The 19,845-nt window shown below is 45.8% G+C and overlaps 1 protein-coding gene across 5 annotated transcripts in view; it reads left to right on the top strand.

Moving 5' to 3' along the window:
- HECW2 (HECT, C2 and WW domain containing E3 ubiquitin protein ligase 2) overlaps window positions 1-19,845 on the top strand; it is a 421,352-nt gene that overhangs the window by 346,017 nt on the left and 55,490 nt on the right. For all 5 annotated transcript variants that reach the window (XM_082262150.1, XM_082262151.1, XM_082262148.1 and 2 more), the window contains 2 exons: window positions 16,124-16,309; window positions 18,909-19,043. In XM_082262150.1, the coding sequence (XP_082118276.1) occupies window positions 16,124-16,309; window positions 18,909-19,043 (321 nt within the window). The remainder of the gene's footprint in view (window positions 1-16,123; window positions 16,310-18,908; window positions 19,044-19,845) is intronic.

The raw sequence follows: 19,845 nt of genomic DNA, 5'->3' as shown, positions 1-19,845 counted from the left end.
GATGAGAAGAAGTTTCAAATTCAGTAGTACAGTAAAAAAAAAAAACAGGTAGGCAGGGCTGACACCAGTCAGTTCACAAATATGCTGCGTGTTCTCAGCTCACAACAGGAATTAGGAGTTGGAATGCATTTCTGGCAGACCAACATATATTTTTCAGTGCTTGCAGGATTTTGTATAACATATAAAACATAGGAAAATGTGCATGCACTGTATTGCAAAGATGTTTATTGCTCTGACATACACTTGAAAAAAATGGTTTTTTGGTTATACTAGAAGTAAATTTATTTAAAAATTAAACATGGTTTGGAAGATGGGATGTCCGATTTACCGGTTTTATTGTGTACAGGTTGGCTGCAGTTCATAAATCTACATAAAAACATTTAGATGACACTGCTATAATGCTAGATTTTGGGGCACACCTAAGGCCACAGGCCAAAATGACTCACAAGCCAAGCAATGTTCCACATGTTTCTGGGTATGCCCATGAGGGACCCTATTGAATTAAAACAAAGTTCAGAGGATTCCTGGCCCTCATAACACTGACCTAGCGAAACCCTTGTAATGTGCTATGTAGGGTGCATTTATTTAGAGAATATGTAAACCCAACATTTCATATTCCTGATATGTGCCTGCTGTACTGTGTACTTGTATGAAAAAGTATCCTTGTTCTCTTTGTATTTTTTCATTTGTGTGAAATTCCTGGTGTCCCTGTCAGTCCCTCTGCTTTCCTTTTAAAAACTGACCACACTAAAGGCTTCATGTACACTGGCAGTCCCTAAACTTGAGTTTAGGAGCTTTTGGTGTTTTTTGCCAAAGCTCCTAAACTCAACTCCATAAAAGCTTATGTACACATAGGCTTTTAGCAGAGTTAAGAGCTGCTGCAGTTAGGTGACCTTTAACCGCACACTCCTGAATGCAGAAGAATCTTGTTCAGGATAGGAACATTTTGACGACTGGCCGTGGGAAAACACAAAACACGGCAAAATCCCGGCATGATTTTGCCACATTTTGAATTTGCCCGTGGCTACGGTAAATGTAGGCAGGATGTACATGAAGCCTTAGCAGGCGAACACACCATGATCTGTTCTCTAGCTGTGCGGGGAACTCAGCCTGCTCTCCTCCAATGATTAGTCTTGTCCTAACACACCCCCATGCACAGCCTTTCACTGGGAAGTTCGGTGTGCTGCTGCTTCCTGCCCCCAGCTCTTTTACAGCTGAGAACAGAGAAAATGTAATCACATAAAAAAAAAAGGGAAAATGGTATTTGTTTTTTTTTTTTTATATCTATAAAACGCAAACGTTTTGCATTTCATTTCTGTTTTAAATTGAATGGGTTGTTTTACAAGATGAGGGTTTATAGTCACTTTAAGTTTAAAAATGGGATCACGGAAAAAGGCTCAAGAAAAAGGTGTAGTGTTAACTGATCTGACCTAGAAGACTCTGGCTCAGTGCAGGACACTGAACACTCTCACAAGGATGCTGTGTGAAGAAAACATCCCATAAAGATGCGCTTACCCTATTTCACCTCTCTGTCTGAGGGGATGGTAGAACCACCATCCTTCATTCTCCCAAGGAATCCCAGCCTTCATAAAAGCAACTGAAACCCTGGTCAGACCCCTCCTGCTTCACAGGTCCATAAACTGTCTCTCACAGATCACTGGACCTTCTTTCCTATAATGCCTAAGTGGCAAGGGAACTACACTATACAGCTTTCTCAATATGGACAGAGGGTACCCTGTGGAACCTTACACATGTGGACTGCCTCATCAAAAAATATTTTTTTCCCTGAAGTATACCTATTTTTTTTATAAATTAGAGTTGGCACACTTGCTGCCATCCATGTTTTTTTATGCATTATTACATATTAATCTATGATTGTTGTATCTGTTTTTTATATGAGTACCTGTTTATATGCCCTCACTTTGATATACCCTTGAGTTGAGCAGAATTCTGCCTTAGTTTTGGCCTTTAGTTGTTTACATAAGTTTCTCACTATATCCAGTGGGCAACGCCTGGCTCATGATGTCATGCTCACTGAGTTACATCTGATGGCTGTTCATTATAACTTAACATGCACTTTACCTCTTTTTTTTATTCTGTTTATTGAAAATTTTGAACATAAAGACACAAACAGAGCGCCAAACGGGACATACCCCAGCGCAAAACAACTTAACCATCTACAACTACTGAACACATATAGACATCCAGGCAATCTCAGCCCCAAAAAAGGAAAAGAGGGCCGAGAGCCCCAGAAGTTGCGCCCTCACTGAAAATCAGGAGAAAGAAAATTGCAATACATAAGAAATCAGAATCCTAAACCCAGTCTCCCACCACCCCGGGCCCACACGCCATCATAGCATCCCCTCCCATCAGACACAAAATAGATATCGCCACAGACAAGGCACACCACCCACCACAAGAGCCAGGGGGCTAATCCTGCGTATCAGTTGTTAGAGAGGAGTTCACCCAAAATTGCCACACTTTCTCAAACTTTCGAGGACATACCCTGGACTCATAGGCTGTTTTATATAAAGGCACCACAGCGTTCACCAGTCCCTTCCAGGAACCCAACGTGGGAGGGAGTGCTGATTTCCACTTCAGTACTATTGCTTTCCGGGCGTAAAACAACAAAATGTCCACCAAAGTGCGCACCGCCCTGGGAGCCTGCATGGCACTTTACCTCTTTATCTCACCTACTACTTTGTACATTACGTTGACACCACAAGGAAAGTATGCTGTGACTGTGCACAACACCAGAGTCATACATACCCTAGGGTTGTGAGCACCTTACTAACCTGGGGCTCCCAGCGGACTTGCTCACTCACTATTCTGCCTAGCCTCCTTTCCAAGTTTTAAATATCTCACTATGTAGATGCTCTGTTTTCAGTATTTTATTGTGATTGTTGATGTTTTGTGGGCTAGTGGCTTTGTTCTGAGGGCATTTTTTTCTCTTACCCCCCAGAAGTACTTGGGGACAAAGTCACAATTTTCCAGAACCCTATCTTTGACTAGAGGATAGATTTCCTGTTCTCTTTAAGGCTGGGTTCACACAGGCCCGGCTGTGTTTCCCTAAATTTGTACCTGAATCTGACCCAATAACGCACAGGACCCTTTTTAAATTCGCACCGCAGCTGCCCCAGACATGTGTGAACCAGCTACATTGAAAGCCGGTCAAACTCACATGTTATGCGAATGTGAAACGCATCCAATTCGAATATATGTGGACCCAGCCTAAATATTATCTTATTAACATTCTCGTTGACTTGTGTATAGATATAAAAAGATTATAAACACCTTTTTTCCCCCATTTTTTTAGAAGTGATCACATATCTTCTGTTTTCAGCTGCAAAAGAACTGGTGGAGGAGAAACAGCGGCACACTTAGCTTCCCAGTGAATGGCTGTGCAGGGGGTGGGGGGAGGGGGGGTCAGGACAAGTCTGATCATTGGAGGAGAGCACATTAGGTTCCCAGCACAGCTAGAGACCTGACCACGGTGTGTTATCGTGCTTATTGTGGTCAGTGTTTAATAGAAATGCAAAGGGACTAGCAGGAACACCAGAGATTTCACACAAAGGCACATATCAGGAATATAAAATGTTGGGTTTACATATTCTTTAAATGCTAGCGGACCTAATGTCTCCAACAAAATGTCCTACATTTTATCTTATATGCACAAGCAAAAAGTGAACATCTTTTTCCTGCAAGTAACCCATTTTAAGACCCACACCCCCTACCTTGAAATCCTGTTATTGCACCCTCTCCTTCACAAGCATAAATTCCAGGGAAAAATAGGTTGGAATTTGCATCCATGCCTCTCTCACCTTCACTCTTCTCCAATAATTGACATAGAAGGCCTTTTCTTTCTTTAAAAGCAAAAATATTTGACCAAACATTTACACTAGCAAATAACCAACTGGTGGCTTCTATATTCCTAAACCTGTAAAAATTTCACTAAGGGTTTTCTGGTGTTTGGAGGGGATCCTAATCTTGACTTTTACCATTGTGATGACACAACTACATACAAATCCGTAAATGTCTTAATCGCTTCAAACTAGTGGAAGTCTGGCGTACCTTACATCCATCAGCCAGAGCTTATATTTGTTTTTCTGTGGCGCATTGCACCTATCGCAGAATCCAATCCTTTCTTTGTGTCCTACTTTCCCCTTAGTTGTACAGTCTTCCTTCTAGGATCTGGGATTTAGTCAAATCATTTCCCACTCTTCTTCTCATTCGAGATTCCCAATGCACCCAAGCTATTCTTGCATTGGTGTGTGAATGAGACTTTCTCTTGAAGTCAGGGAGGCTAAAAACTTACTAATTTCATAGCTGATCACAAAATTGACAATACAGCATCCACAATCAGATTGAAGCCCTCAAATATGTTCTATGTGCTCCAATTGCCCATGGATCCCTGCCTTAAGAAAATGATAAATCCACCTAGAATTCTAGACTTTTAAAGGAAATCTGTCTTAGAACAATTTCATAAATCAAAATAATATGAAGCAGTTTTCCAAAAGTTGCTAAAGGAATGTACGGAATGATTGTGTTTGTTGGACAAAAAACTCTTTGAGACCCCCAAAAAATTGAATTGATCTCTATACGAGCATGGCGACTGATTTGGGAAGGTATTAGTTCACTTCAATAAGGCTTGTTCACACTAGCAGTAGAGGGGTGGTAAAACAACCCCATGGTTGAGCCGCTTTTTTATCTAAACACCCCCCACGGCTCCCCCCTTAGCTGTGGAGGCAGTGGCTGGAGGTGTACACATGTCCTGGCTGTGATGCTTTGTTCCTGCCAAGTTCGACCCATTCAAGTTAATGAGGGGGTTGCTGCATGCTAGTGCGGGGTTCAAGGGGTTAAATCCGATGGTGAGGGGGTGATACAACTCCTCCCCACTACCTGTCAAATTATCTCTTCACAGCAATCTGAACCACAGTCTTCATGCCCATTTTAGAAACCACCTTTAATGAAATTTATCCTGAATGCCCATTTACAGACCAGCTTCTAGAGGTTTGAAATTCAGTTATCCCCAAATCAGCTAAAAACCTAACCCCATGTGTCGGCTCTATTTCCCCTAAAAACGTGGATTTTAAAATTCATGCTAAAATAATAGCCAATAGACTAAAAACGTATATATCCCATCTCATTCCTAGGGATCAGGATAGTGTTGTATCTAACTTGTACTTTTTGTACCTAATCAGGTTGATTTTGTACCTGACAGTAGCAAAACACCCTTGACGCTTAGTAAACATCCCCAGACTCAGGGTATCCCTCTCTGCCTCCTTTCTATTGACACAAAAAAGGCATTCAACAGCCTAAAGTGTTACCACCAAACCCACAACAGTAAAATCAGTCTGTAAATACAGTAAAGCATCCTCCGCACTGTGTAAAAAGGCTGTTTGATCCTGTCTCCTCTGATCCTCTCCTCCTTCCACTGTCCCCAATATATTTCTTGATAATACAGAGCCAGGAGTCAGACTGCACATGCTCAGTTTGGTGTGTATTGCTAGAGAATTTTTTTTTTCCTTGGGAGGGTGCAGGTGATCAGCACAGGGCCAACCAGCCCTGTCCAGACAGAGGGTCAGCATCCTGATAGGACAATCATTGCTGAATGAAAACTCCTCCTACAAGCTTTAACCAGACACTCACAGAAGTCACAAGACTGCTATATACTGCCGATGAAAAAGGTATTTAGCAGTTTATATTTACTAAAATAATTGCATTTCCATGTTCTGTGTGCTGTGGTAGACCAGATGTAGTAAATCCAGGGTCCTGAGTTTAGTAGCACTTTAAATATGAGTCAACGGCAGTCTTTCCTCTTCGGTACTAAACCACAACAGTACCTGACAAGGATGTCCACTTTCTCTATACTTGTTTATAATAGCAATGGAGCATCCGCATGGATTATGATACATCTGTAGGCAATTTTTTGACAAAATCTTTCAATGTACAAATTCACTTATGAGTTCAGATCCTCCTCCATTAGATTTGATGGAGTTTTTTCCTGTTTAGATTCCATAGTCTGCCATAGCCAATACTAACTAACCTTCAATCTTAGACATACTAACAGATTAGTCAGTTGCTGGAAATAACAAGATATCGGTCAATTAGATTTAAATAGTTTGTTAGAATTTTGGGGATACAGAAGATATAATAATGTATACTTACAGTATCTCACAAAAGTGAGTACACTCCTCACATTATTGTAAATATTTTATTATATCTATTCATGTAACAGCACTGAAGAAATGACACTTTGCTACAATGTAAAGTAGTGAGTGTATAGCTTTGTATAACAGTGTAAATTTGCTGTCCCCTCAAAATAACTCAATACACAGCCATTAATGTCTAAACCGCTGGCAACCACAGTGAGTACACCTCTAAGTTAAAATGTCCAAATTGGACCCAAAGTGTCCAAATTTTGTGTGGCCACCATTTTTTTCCAGCGCAGCCTTAACCCTCTTGGGCATGGAGTTCACCAGAGCTTCACAGGTTGCCACTGGAGTCCTCTTCCACTCCACCATGATGACATCACAGAGCTGGTGGATACTAGAGACCTTGCGCTCCTCCACCTTCCGTTTGGGGTTGCCCCACAGATGCTTAATAGGATTTAGGTCTGGAGACATGCTTGGCCAGTCCATCACCTTTACCCTCAGCTTCTTTAGCAAGGCAGTGGGGACCTTGGAGGTCTGTTTGGGGTTGTTATCATGTTGGAATACTGCCCTGCGGCTGAGTCTCTGAAGGGAGGGGATCGTTCTCTGCTTCAGTATGTCACAGCACATGTTGGCATTCATGGTTCCCTCAATGAACTGTAGCTCCCCAGTGCTCATGCAGCCCCAGACCATGACACTCCCACCACCATGCTTGAATGTAGGCACACATTATAGAAACACTTGTCTTTGAAACTCCTCACCTGGTTGCCGCCACACACGCTTGATACCTTCTGAACCAAATAATTTTATCTTGATCTCATCAGACCACAGGATATGGTTCCAGTAATCCATGTCCTTAGTCTGCTTGTCTTCAGCAAACTGTTTGCGGGCTTTCTTGTGCATCGTCTTTAGAAGAGGTTTCCTTCTGGATGACAGCCATGCAGACCAATTTGATGCAGTGTGCAGGGTATGGTCTGAGCACTGACAGGCTGACCCCCCACCCCTTCAACCTCTGCAGCAATGCTGGCAGCAATACATCTATTTCCCAAAGACAAGTTCTGGATATTACGCTGAGCATGTGCACTCAACCTCTTTGGTCGACCATGGCGAGGCCTATTCTGGGTGGAACCTGTCCTGTTAAACCTCTGTGTGGTCTTGGCCACTGTGCTGCAGCTCAGTTTCAGGGTCTTGGCAATCTTCTTATAGTTTAGGCCATCTTTCTGTAAAGCTCAAATTCTTTTTTCAGATTCCCAGAGAGTTCTTAGCCATGAGGTGCCATGTTGAACTTCCAGTGACCAGTGTGAGAGAGTGAGAGCGATAACACCAAATTTAACACACCTGCTCCCCATTCACATCTGAGACCTTGTAACACTAACGAGTCACATGACACTGGGGAGGGAAAATGGCTAATTGGGCCCAATGTGGATATTTTCACTTAGGGGTGTACTCACTTTTTTTGCCAGCGGTTTAGTCATTAATGGCTGTGTGTTGAGCTGTTTTGAGGGAACAGCAAATTTACACTGTTATACAAGCTGTACACTCACTACTTTACATTGTAGCAAAGTATAATTTCTTCAGTGTTGTCACATGAAAAGGTATAATACAATATTTACAAAAATGTGAGGGGTGTACTCACATTTGTGAGATACTGTATCATGTACCAGGAACAGTTTATTTATTTATTTTTTTTCCTCTTCTCTATCACTACCCCACCCAGAGTGATAAAGAGATGAGCTCTTCTTTCACTGGCCAGTCACAGGGTGGGGGTGTGGAAGAGACCTGTAAGTGTTACTGAACTGCAAATCTCCTGCTCTACCAGACAGGGGTGTGCTGTGTGTGAGAGCTGTGTAATTCTCAGGACTGGACAGACAGAAATACATATGCTTTGTTGGATAAAACAACTGTCATATGTGTACTTCATCTTTGTACTTAGCTATGTGCCTGGGGTCCAGAGCCTCGTTTTTTTTTTTTTTTTAATAAAATAACAAACATGTCTATACTTACCTGCTCCGTGCAATGGTTTTACACAGAGCAGCCCCAAACCTCTTCTTTTGGGGTCTCCCGCTGGCTCCACAGACCTCTCCTCTTTGGTGGGTGCCCCCCATGGACTGCTGTTTTCCATAGGGGCACCTGTATATGCTAGCTCTCAAGTCCCGCCGCGGCATCCATTGACACAGACAGTGGGACTAAGCCATGCTGCTTGCTCCCATGTCACAGCTTTTGATTGACAGCTCCCACTGTTATCAATCTGTCCAATAAAGAGGTAGACAGCGGGAGCCACTACTCTCGTGCACGTCTGTGGATCAGGTAAGAAAAAGGATCTAGGGGGAGCTGCAGCACAAAAGAGTTTTCACCCTAATGCATAGAATGCATTAAAGTAAAAAAAAAAAAAACCCTAAGGCTTTAGAACCACTTTAAGTATAGAATGCTATTTGTAATCTTTATTTCTCTTTCATTCATTGACGGACACAGCTCCTCATTCTTCTTAACCATTGGGTTATACTGTCCCCTACAGGAGTAGGACACTAGGCAGGAAAAAATTTGACTATGCTTTTGGGCAGTCAAGCTCAGCTAAAGGCACTCAGTTTTTTTTTTTTTTTTTTGTCTGCCTAGTCAGGAGTAAAGACCTAGTTCCTTGCTGGGATCTTTGGTCCTGGCAATTATTTTTCCTTTTAAATGGATTTTTTCCTTTCTTTGTTATTTTGTTCCTGTGAAAATCTACTATCAACTGCCGGGCTGGGTGACTGACTGGATAATTTAGATCCAAAGGGTCCCCCCCAGTCTGGCCAGTGAGCGCGAATGGGCCTCAGCTCCACGCTAAGTCGGCCGCGACATAGCCCCAAGGGACAGGGGCTGGCCTGCGAGTTAAACAACTCGTGAGGATGCATACGACCTGGCCTCGGCCTGAGTCGCAGCGTTCCTACTGACACACAGCCATCCACATCCCGATAGAGTGGTGGTGTGTCAGAAGCAGTGCCCACCCTGATATGGGAAGTAGCTGTCCCCCTCTACCCCTGGAGGGTTTTGGGGTGGATGTGGGCCCCTCCCTGGGACGGTGGGACCCCCGAGTTCCCCTCCCCCCTCCTCACCTGGGTTAGGTTATGAGCTGGCTTTTGCCACATGCTCTTAAGGGGGCTTGTTGAAATTGCTGCTGACCGGGTTTTACCTGGTGCACAACGGGGGGTTACGCAGGGTTCCCTTGCTTCCCTGGAAGTTTTTGACTAGGGCAGGGTTGTCCTCTGGGCTCCCTGCTGCAGTTGTTTGGCTGGGGGAGCAGATGGTTTGGCATCCGCGGGTCTGCGCCTCACGTGGCCGGATCTGCCCCCAAATTTAGGTTGTGGCTTTGTGGCCTACTGGTCGGGAGCTATGTGGGGCGGCCCCAGTGAGGGTGGCTGAAGCCACTACCCTCCATTTGGGCATCCACCCTCTCCTTCACTACCCCTGGGTGGTCGACTCAGCTGAGGCTTACACCCAGGTGGCCGGGCATCCAGAAAAATTGAGGCCACGGCTTGCAGCCTACTAGTCCATGTGTCCGAGTCTGCCTCCATTGGGGGTTGGGCGGCCCCAGTGAGCCTGGCTGTGATGAGTGCACTTGTGGCTGGGCCTCCACACAAATTGAGGCCGCAGCCTACTTAGCTTAGCACCTCCCTTGGAATGGGTGGCGCTGTGGGGGGCGATTTAATTTTTTTATGGCAACATGCTGCTATTATTGTGGAGGGCACCTAACCCTTTTAGCACTGATTAACCATCAGCATACCCTGCCTGCGAGTCCGCGTCAAGATGGGCGGCCCCCTTTTAAGGGGGCAATTTCTTATTGTCCGGAGCTCTGTGGAGGGGCTCGGAGGTTTCAGTAGGGGGGTCCATTCGTGGCCCCTAGATCGGTGTCCCCCTTGCGGGATCGCAGTCCGCGGCCCTCCCCTGATTGTTATGTTTTTCCAGGTGACCTTAGTATATAGCATCCATCGCCTTCCCCTGCCTCATCTGTCCATCAGATCCTGAATCTGTTTTGGCCGCTGCGGACGCGAGTCACCCTACTGGGTCTGCGTCCACGCATCCTGAGTGCTCAGACAGTTAGGATGTTTCCTCTGCTTCTCTAGCCATGCATGAAAAAGCACTGGTTGATGCCCTGATTGTGTCAGAGCTTGAAATTTGAAACATGGTGGAGATGCTGTGTCGGAGGCGCCGATCCCTTATGGCAACACAGGCCCTCCACTGTGGCAGGGTTTTTCCCCTTTCCCGCTTACTTTGACAACGTTATCACATAACAGTTGGGTTGTCAAAAACGCACTCTTGAGGTCCCTAAGCATTTTGCAATGGGGTATCATAAGGATTCCCTGCTTAAAAAGTGGACGGTCCCACCTGTAGTGGACTCGACGGTTTCATGGTTAAATAAAGCTACCTTAATTCCGGTTGAGGATTCCTTGGCCCTCAAAGATCTGGTTGATAGGAGAGCGGAGGCTTTGGCCCGCCATATGTTTTACTATCGCTGGTTCGGCTTAGGCCGGTATTTACTAATGCCCTAGTGTCCCAAACTCTTGACGAGTGGGCTAAACTTTTACGCTGGGACCTGGAGGGGAAACGGCTTCCCCCTGCCTTTGCGGAGCTGGCGGATCAGTTGATCCAGGGGCTCCAGTTTATCTGTGATGCCTCTTTGGATGCGGCTCCTTTGATTTTAGGCTGTCTGTATCAGCAGTGATCCATCGGCGCCTTATCTGGCTGACAATGCTGGTCTGTGGACCAGACTTCTAAGAAGGCCTTATTTGATCTCCTCTTTGTGGGGATTGCTTGTTTAGAGCTTCCTTGGATGACATCATTAAAGGTCTCACAAGTAGGAAGAGTACTTTTCTTCCACAGGCTACTGAGGGCAAGGAGCCCCGTCGTAGACTTGGGCCATTCTTCTTGGTTAATAAGAGGCCTTTTTCGTCTCTCAAGGGATAAAAGTCCTTCAGGGCCTACCCCGGAGGTTCCAAGAGGACCTGGTCTGGCAAGGCACGAGGGGCTCTTCCAGACCTGCGGACAAGGTTTCCTCTGCATGAAGGGGTGCCCTCGCCCGTATCTGGGGTGGGGGGACATCTTGCTGATTTCCGGATCCGTATATCTCTCTGGTTCAGGTCAAGTGGGTCCACAAAGTCATTCAGTTTGGCTACAAGTTCGAGTTTCGGTGTTTTCCTCCAGAAAGGTTCTTCCCTTCCAACCTGCACTTGTCCCCAGATTGCTTATGGGAGTCACTTTGGGGCAGTGCAAGACTTGTTACTTCTTGGGTTGATCGTCCTGATTCCGGCTTCGGAATGTTTTCAAGGGTTTGACTCAAACCTGTTTACAGTTTCCTGGAAGGAAGGCAAGGTACGCCCAATTCTGGATCTCAAGGTGCTAAACTGGGGGATTTTCTCACTTCTGTCAACATCACGGATGCCTACCTTCACATTCCAATATGTGCCAGTCACCAGCGATTCCTCCGCTTTGCTCTGGGCTGAGAGCATTATCCGTTTGTGGCGTTTACCTTTGGTCTTGCCTCTGCTCCTCAGGTCTTCACAAGTGTTGGCTCCAGTGCTAGCATTGTTGAGTCAGCGGGGGATAGTGGTACTGGGGTACCTGAGCAATCTTTTGCGAGCAGAGTCTCTGACTGCTCTGATGGAAACCTTGGAGATTGCTCTGCGATCTCTGAGGGAGTTTGGTTGGATTCTGAACCTTCAGAAGTCTGCTCTGGTTCTGTCCACCAAACTGGACTAGCTGGGTGGATTCAGCCCCAGCCAGAGTGTTGCTTCCTCTGGAAAAACCCCAGAAATTGCAGGAGGCAATTCAGCTTCTGTTGTCCACCAGACAGTCATCCCTCTGGGCTTGCATGCGGGTGCTGGGCCTGATGGTTTCTACCTTTGAGGCGGTTCCATATGCACAGCTCCACACGAGATCTCTGCAAAAAGAGATTCTGGTGACATGGGACAAGAGTCCACAGTCTCTAGAGGTGGCTTTGTTCTCCTGCACTTCGACAGGGAAATCCTTCTCCCCCCTGTACTGGGTGGTTGTCACCATGGATGCCAGCCTGTCTGTGTGTGGAGGCGTCCTCGGCACAGCTGGAGCTCAAGGGGTCTGGACTCGGGAAGAGTCCAGACTGCCGATCAGTGTACTGGACCTCTGAGTGATCAGACTTTGTCTAAAACATTGGACAATTCGTCTTCAGGGGTGTCCGGTAAGAATTCAGTCGGACAATGCCATAGCCATGGCCTATGTCAATCACCATGGGGGCACAAGAAGTGTCCTGGTGAATCAGGAAGTAGCCAGCATTCTAAGGTGGGCAGAACGATCATTACAGCCCTCTCTGCTGTACACATTCCATGGAAGGTACAGAGGTATGTGACATGGTCTCGGGATTCTCTGGCCGACGCCACAGACACATTAGTGGTTCCTTGGCATCAGTATCGTCTGAATTATGCCTTTCCCCCTCTCAAACTTCTGCCAAGACTCCTGTGCAGGATCGAGGAAGCAAGGGATTTCGATCTTTCTAGTGGCTCCAGACTGCTCCAGCCGGTCTTGCTACACCGATCTGGTATGGCTGGTTGCCGATGCTTCTTGGAGACTTCCTCTCAGGGAAGATCTACTGTCCCAAGGGCCAATCTTTCCTCCTGCTTTACAGTTGCTTTTTTTAAAGGCTTGACTGTTGAAAGCCAGGAGCTGAAGGATAGAGGTTTGTCTAAATTGGTGATTCCTATGCTGTAAAAGGTTAAAAAAAATCTAACTCTAGGAAGATCTACCATCGTACTTGGAAGATGTACTGTATGTTGTTGCTTGGTGTGAGTCTTTTGGGGTTCTCCCTCGCTCCTTTTTGGCCCTCGGATCTTGGCTTTCCTCCAACGGGGGGTTGAGCAGTGCCTGGCCTTGAGTTCAAGGGCCAGGTTTCGGCCTTGGCGGTTTTTTTTCAACGTCTATCTGCCACACAATGCTTGGTGCGTACCTTTATTCAGGGAGCTCGACACTTGGTTCCTCCAGTACGGTCTCCATTACCGCTGTGGGTCCTCAAATTGGTGTTGTCAGTTATCCAGGAATCTCTCTTCAAAATTATCGGGAGGTTCCCCTGCTTACAATGTCCCAGTAGGTGGCCTTTTTGGTGGCTATTACTTCTGCGTGCAGGGTGTCGGAGCTGGCGCCAATGTCTTGTCATTCACCTTACCTGTTGGTTTACAGAACTAAGGTGGTTCTTTGTGCCTGTCTGTTGTTTTCTTCCAAAGGTCGTCTCTGATTTCCATTTGAATGAAGACATTGTGCTTCTTTCCCTATGTCCCAGTCCTAAACATCCTAAGGAAATTGCTCTGCATTCCCTGGATGTGGTTTGGGCAATCAGGGTGTACCTGGCAGCTGCGGAGTCTTTTAGGAAGTCAGACTTACTATTTGTACTCACGAATACACCTCGGAAAGGGTTGTCCGTGTCCTCTGAGTCCATTTCCAGATGGATAAGACAGATGGTGTTTCTGGCCTATTTTATCAGGGATCAGGTTCCTCCTTTCCCTGTCAAGGCACACTCTACAAGGGTGCTTAGTGCCTCCTGGGCCTTCCGTCATCAAGCGTCAGTGACGCAGGTTTGCAAGGCGGCCATCTGGTCTAGGGATCGACCGATTATCGGCGAAGCCGATATCAACTTTTCCCGATATCGGTATCGGTTCTGGAAACTGGCCGATATTACCAATATTTTCGTGACGTCATTCTGCCTTCTTAGGCCACCTCCCTCGCCTTGGAGAGCCTCGCCTGGAGTCTGGACTAGTCTCGTGGGAGTGTATCACAGCCATACACCCACCAACAGCAGCCCGGTGCCAGCCAGCCACCCACACCCACAGGCCCTGTACCAGCCAGCCAGCCACAGGCACTGTACCAGCGAGCCAGACAGACACCCACAGGCCCTGTACCAGCCACCCACAGGCCCTGTACCAGCCAGACACAGGCCCTGTATCAGCCAGCCAAAGGCACTGTACCAGCCAGCCACCCACAGCCCCTGCACCAGCCAGCCACCCACAGCCCCTGTGCCAGCCAGCCACCCACCACAGGGTGCCAGCCAGCCACCCACCACAGGGTGCCAGCCAGCCACCCACCACAGGGTGCCAGACAGCCAGCCACCCACCACAGGGTGCCAGACAGCCAGCCACCCACAGGCCCTGTACCAGCCAGCCGCCCACAGGCCCTGTACAAGCCAGCCACCCACAGCCCCTGTGCCAACCATCCACCCACCACAGGGTGCCAGCCACCCACCACAGAGTGCCAGCCACCCACCACCACAGAGTGCCAGACAGCCAGCCACCCACCACCATAGGATGCCAGACAGCCAGCCACCCACCACAGGGTGCCAGCCAGCCAGCCACCCACCACAGGGTGCCAGCCACCACAGGGTGCAAGACAGCCAGCCACCCACCACAGCGTGCCAGACAGCCAGCCCACCACCACAGGGTGCCAGACAGCCAGCCACCCACCACAGGGTGTCAGACAGCCAGCCACCCACCCACCACAGGGTGCCAGCCAGCAACCCACCACAGGGTGCCAGCAAGCCAGCCATTAAACAAAAATTAACATTTTCAGTACCAGATTGTGTCAAAAATTGTCTTTATTTTTCAAAATTTTAAATGTATTGGCCGATACTGTTACGTTATGACCAAAATATCGGTATCAGCACTGAAAAAAACATATCGGTCTATCCCTAATCTGGTCATCTGTGCACACTTTTACAAGATTTTAAAAGGGGATGTGTTGGCATCTGCGGATGCTTCTTTTGGCCGCAAGGTTTTGCAGGCTGCAGTTTAGAGGACCTGGTCCTCTTTGAGGGTGTATTGTTTTTTTCAGGTGAGCTCCAGTTTTTTGTTTGAGCTCCATGTTACCTGGTTGGCTATGGTTAGCCTTGGGGATTTTTTTCTGCTGTTTTCCCACTCCTCATGTTTAACACTGGTTTGATACATCCCAATGGTTAAGAAGATATGGAGCTGTGTCCGTCAATGAACGAAAGAGAAAATTAGATTTTTGACTTACCTTAAAATCCATTTCTCTGATGTTCATTGACGGACACAGCACCCACCCCTCTGTGCAGTTGGCTTTCCTCTGACACTGCTTGTGACAAAACTGAGTGCCTATAGCTGAGTGTGAGTGTATACCCCCTGGGACTGCCCATAGGCGTAGTCAAGCTTTTTCTAGCCTAGCGTCCTACTCCTGTAGGGGGCAGTATAACCCAATGGTTAAGAGTCAGGAGCTGTGCCCTTCAATGAACATCAGAGAAATGGATTTTACGGTAAGCATCCCATTTTTTTTTTTTTTTTTTTTTGCTGCACTGATTTATAGTATTGGTTTTGTCAAAAGTGAGTTATGTTAAAAGTATTTATACCTTAAGTATTATGTTCGTGTTTGTCTTTATTGTAAATGTAGATCCTGTGGTACTTGGACTAGAAGTAAATGTAGATCCTGTGGTACTTAGAGTAGAAGTAAAGGCAAAACCTAACTAACTCTAAACCTACTCCCACACACATTCTAAGTCTAATCTATCTATCCATGAAAAGAAAAGATTGCTATACTTACCTATTTTAAAGCCGCTCCTGTCTAGTCCCCAGCGGTGCCCTCTGCGTGCAGTAGAAACCTGACAACAGCTGGGAAATGCCTGGAAAGTGACATCACCTATGGGGTGTAACGTCCCTTACCACGGGGCTTTCGTTGTCTGCCTCTCCTAAACACTAAAGCCGTCACTGACAGCTCAGCATGGGACCAGACCGGAGGCAAGTATAGCGATCTTTTCTTTACATGGCTAGATAGATTAGACTTAGAATGTGGGTCAGAATGGGTTTAGAGTTAGTTAGGTTTTGCCTTTACTTCCACTTTAACTATTCAATGTCATGTAAAACACAGCATTCCTTAACTGGTCATTTGGCCATACATCCAGTAAGGGAATATATTAAATATTGCCACTATATGTGCTGTGTTAATAAACTGTTAATTATTTTGCTTTTTAGAGTGCCTATCGCATGTTTACAAATAATACTTGTTTGAAGCATATGATCACCAAAGTTCGGAGAGATGCACATCATTTTGAACGTTACCAACATAATCGGGATCTTGTAGGATTTTTGAATTTATTTGCCAATAAGCAAGTTGAGTTACCAAGAGGCTGGGAAATGAAACATGATCATCAAGGCAAGGTATTCATGGTTTTTATACAGTGTAAAAGTGTGATAAATGTATCCTTAAACGGGAAACCTAAGATGGCATTTAAGTCATACCATTTGTTATCATCCACAAATTTTGAGCTGGGAATAGCACAGTAATGCCTTACTTAAAAGAGAATTTTTTACATGTCTTAGACAGGCAGGTCTGCCTCTTTCCCCTGGAGCACCTGCCAGCTTTATGCACAAATTCCACCAGCCCTGGGGGCCGAGTGCTGATTCTCCCCCTGGCAGCTCCTTACAGTTCTGGCAAACTCCCTAGCTTATGTCCTCGGGAATCCTCTTCTGTATGTACCACCAGCACAGCACTTCCTGTAGCCTGGCTCCCCTACATGGGCAGTCTTTTTTTCAATTCATCCTTCTCCCCCATCCTGCTCTGCACACATCCCACCTACAGGCTTTCAGTAGTTCTTTCTCTGCCTCGCTGTGAATTTACTTCCTGCCTGTCTCTCCCTGGGCTTTCCTGTTTTTCTCCTGTCCTGGCTGCATGTTCTCCTTATTGTCAGATGGTAGCAGGGCTTAACTTACAGGCTGCTTATCCCGCCAATCAAAGTCCCCCTTCTTTCACTTCCCTCTGCTTTGTTGTCCAATCAAGCGGTGTAGAGCAGAGGGTAAGCTTAAAATGAAATAAAGCAAGTATGCTGAGTGGATCTATCATATCTCCTAGCATCACTCTGCATCCCTGCCTGCTGGGCGCAGGAAATTGCATCACGTGACTGGCATGCAGCCATTAGGGGGACATTTTTACAAACCTGCTCCTATTCACAGACACTTATAGACTGCATCAAAATATACCTGGTTTTTACAAAATGTCAGTGAATTAACAGACGGTTGGTAACCCTGGGGGCGGTACAGGCAGAAAAACCAAGTTACAGTCCATCCCTCACTTTGCCACGATCAAAGATTAAAAAACCTTCTGACTTTAAATTCCTTTAATATTGATCGACCTGTTGCCAACTACTGGTCTGGGGGAACCCATGGCACCACTGGGAATAAATTACAATTAGACTTGCACCAGTATGTGACAAGTAACTATATAACTGTGCTAACTGTAACGCTCCAAGGGCAGGACAGCCGTGAATCAGAAAGTACATACAAAAGGTAGGCCTAACTCTTCATAATGCAAATGAGCTTTCTGCAAACCCTAACAGCCACAATAATTGAAGGCATATTAGTCATGGCTTGTCCCTGGGGAGATGCATAATTGGATGTATGTAAATTCAGCATCTCTAGGTGTATTTTTTCCTTTTGGTGCTGCACATCACATAAAGTGCATGCTGTTTGAACAGCACCATCTAGTGCCTGAATTAGAGATTCACATCTATATTGAAGCAAGGTATACAAGGTTCCCTATGTTTTTGTATGACTCAGAGCTGTCTGCAACACGGTGGCGAAAAGAAGTGGTAGCCACACAGACATTCTGCATTTTTGAACAGCTTAAACATGGGGACAGTTAAGATTTAAACATTGATTCCCAGAATTCTTCTTTAACCACTTCTGGACCGGAAGACCAGTTAATGACCAGGCCATTTTTTGCAATATGGCACTGCGTTATTTTATCTGTCAATTGCGCGGTCGTGCGTCGCTGCACCCAAATAAAATATATGTTCTTTTTTTCCCACAAATAGAGCTTTCTTTTGGTGGTATTTTTTTTTTTTTTACTTTTTGCGCTATAAACAAAAAAAAAGCTACAATTCTGAAAAAAAAAAAAAAACATTTTTTTTACTTTCTGCTATATGACATTCACAATAAAAAAAATTGAAAAATCTATTTTTTTTTTATCATTTTAGGCCAATATGTATTCTGCTACATATTTTTGGTTAAAAAAAAAATCCCAATAAGTGTATATTGATTGGTTTGCACAAAAGTTATCGTGTCTACAAACTAGGGGAGAGACTTATGTAATTTTTATTTATTTATTTATCTATTTTTTACTAGTAATGGCGGCGATCAGTGATTTTTCGTGGGACTGCGACATTGCGGCAGACAGATCGGACACCGACCTGACATTTTTTACACTTTTGGGGTAAGAGTGACATTACTACAGTAATCAATGCTAAAAATATGCACTGTTACTGTACTAATGACACTGGCAGGGAAAAGGTTAACACTAGGGGCGATCAAAGGGTTAAATGTGTCCCTAGGGGTTGCTTTTTAACTGTGTGGGGGATGGGCTTGCTGAATGAACACAGAGACCTGTGTTCCTAAATAGGAGGAACACAGGATCCCTGTGTTCATTACTGACAGAACAGTGGTCTGCCGTGTTTACATTGGCAGGCCGCTGTTCTGTCTCCACGGGGAGCAAGTGTGGGTGCCCAGGGGACATTGCGGCCACCGGACCTGCTGATTGGCTCCCCTTATGGCCAATCGACACGTGCGTACCCACGAAGCGACATACAGGTACGTCATTTTGAGAGACAGAGCCGACCTGCCGCCGTGAAACTACAGTGGCTGGGCGGCAAGCGGTTAATTGCGCGCAATTGTTATATGTGTAGCTGGGCATGTACATGAATACACACATTCCATATTCCTACTTGTATCTAGTTAATGTTAATGTTTATTGGATTTCTTGCAGCCCTTTTTTGTTGATCATAATTCTAGAAGCACTACGTTTATTGATCCACGTCTTCCATTACAAAGCGGCAGACCAACTAGTGCACTATTACATCGGCAGCATTTAACAAGGCAACGCAGCCACAGTGCTGGGGAGGTTAGTATAAACTTTATTCTGCAACACTGGATCCACAGCATCCCATGAATAATTGAAAGTATTCTAACCACTAAAGCTCACTACACGCATTACAATCTGACTGTGCAATCACCTTTAGCTCTGCCAACATGTTTATATTACAGGGGCCTGCCTGATTGAGTACAGACAAAAAACAGGTGGAACATGCAACATGTTCCCATTGCTGCAGCGTCTCCCCGATCCGCTGCCTATAGTGACAAAGAGCCGGGGATCTTCTCCCCAATCTCGCTGTCACAATTTTAAATGTGGCTTTGCGGGGCTCCACCCACCCAGCCGTGTCATGCATTTATGCACACAGTTTTGTGAACGGGAGAATTACAAGTACTGACAGTCTGTGCAGCTTTTGGGTTGTAGTTCCCAATGAACTACCATGGCACTGTTAAGTGCTCTAGGTCAGTGGTCCTCAACTCCGGTCCTCAGGGCCCACTAACAGGCCAGATTTTAAGTATTACCTTGGGGAGATGCAGACTAGAGTACTGCAATCACTGAGCAGCAAATGATATCACCTGAGATGTATTTCAATTATCTTGCAAACCTGGCCTGTTAGTGGGCCCTGTAGGCCAGGGTTGAGGACCACTGCTCTAGGTAGTTCATCAATGCTTTCTGTCAGTGTGTAACTGCCTGCCCATACGAGGTATGAGCAGACAGCTTACACTGACAGTCTGCAGGTGTCCTGCATTTCCCCCATAATCTGCTGATCGTGGGCACAATGCTTTTCCGGCTCCTAGTATTTGAAAATGAATTTTTTTCTTTTTAACCTGCA

Source organism: Pelophylax lessonae, assembly GCF_965119305.1.
Source record: "Pelophylax lessonae genome assembly, chromosome: 6".
Taxonomy (NCBI): Eukaryota; Metazoa; Chordata; class Amphibia; order Anura; family Ranidae; genus Pelophylax; species Pelophylax lessonae.
This window is presented reverse-complemented; position numbering and strand designations above follow the sequence as displayed.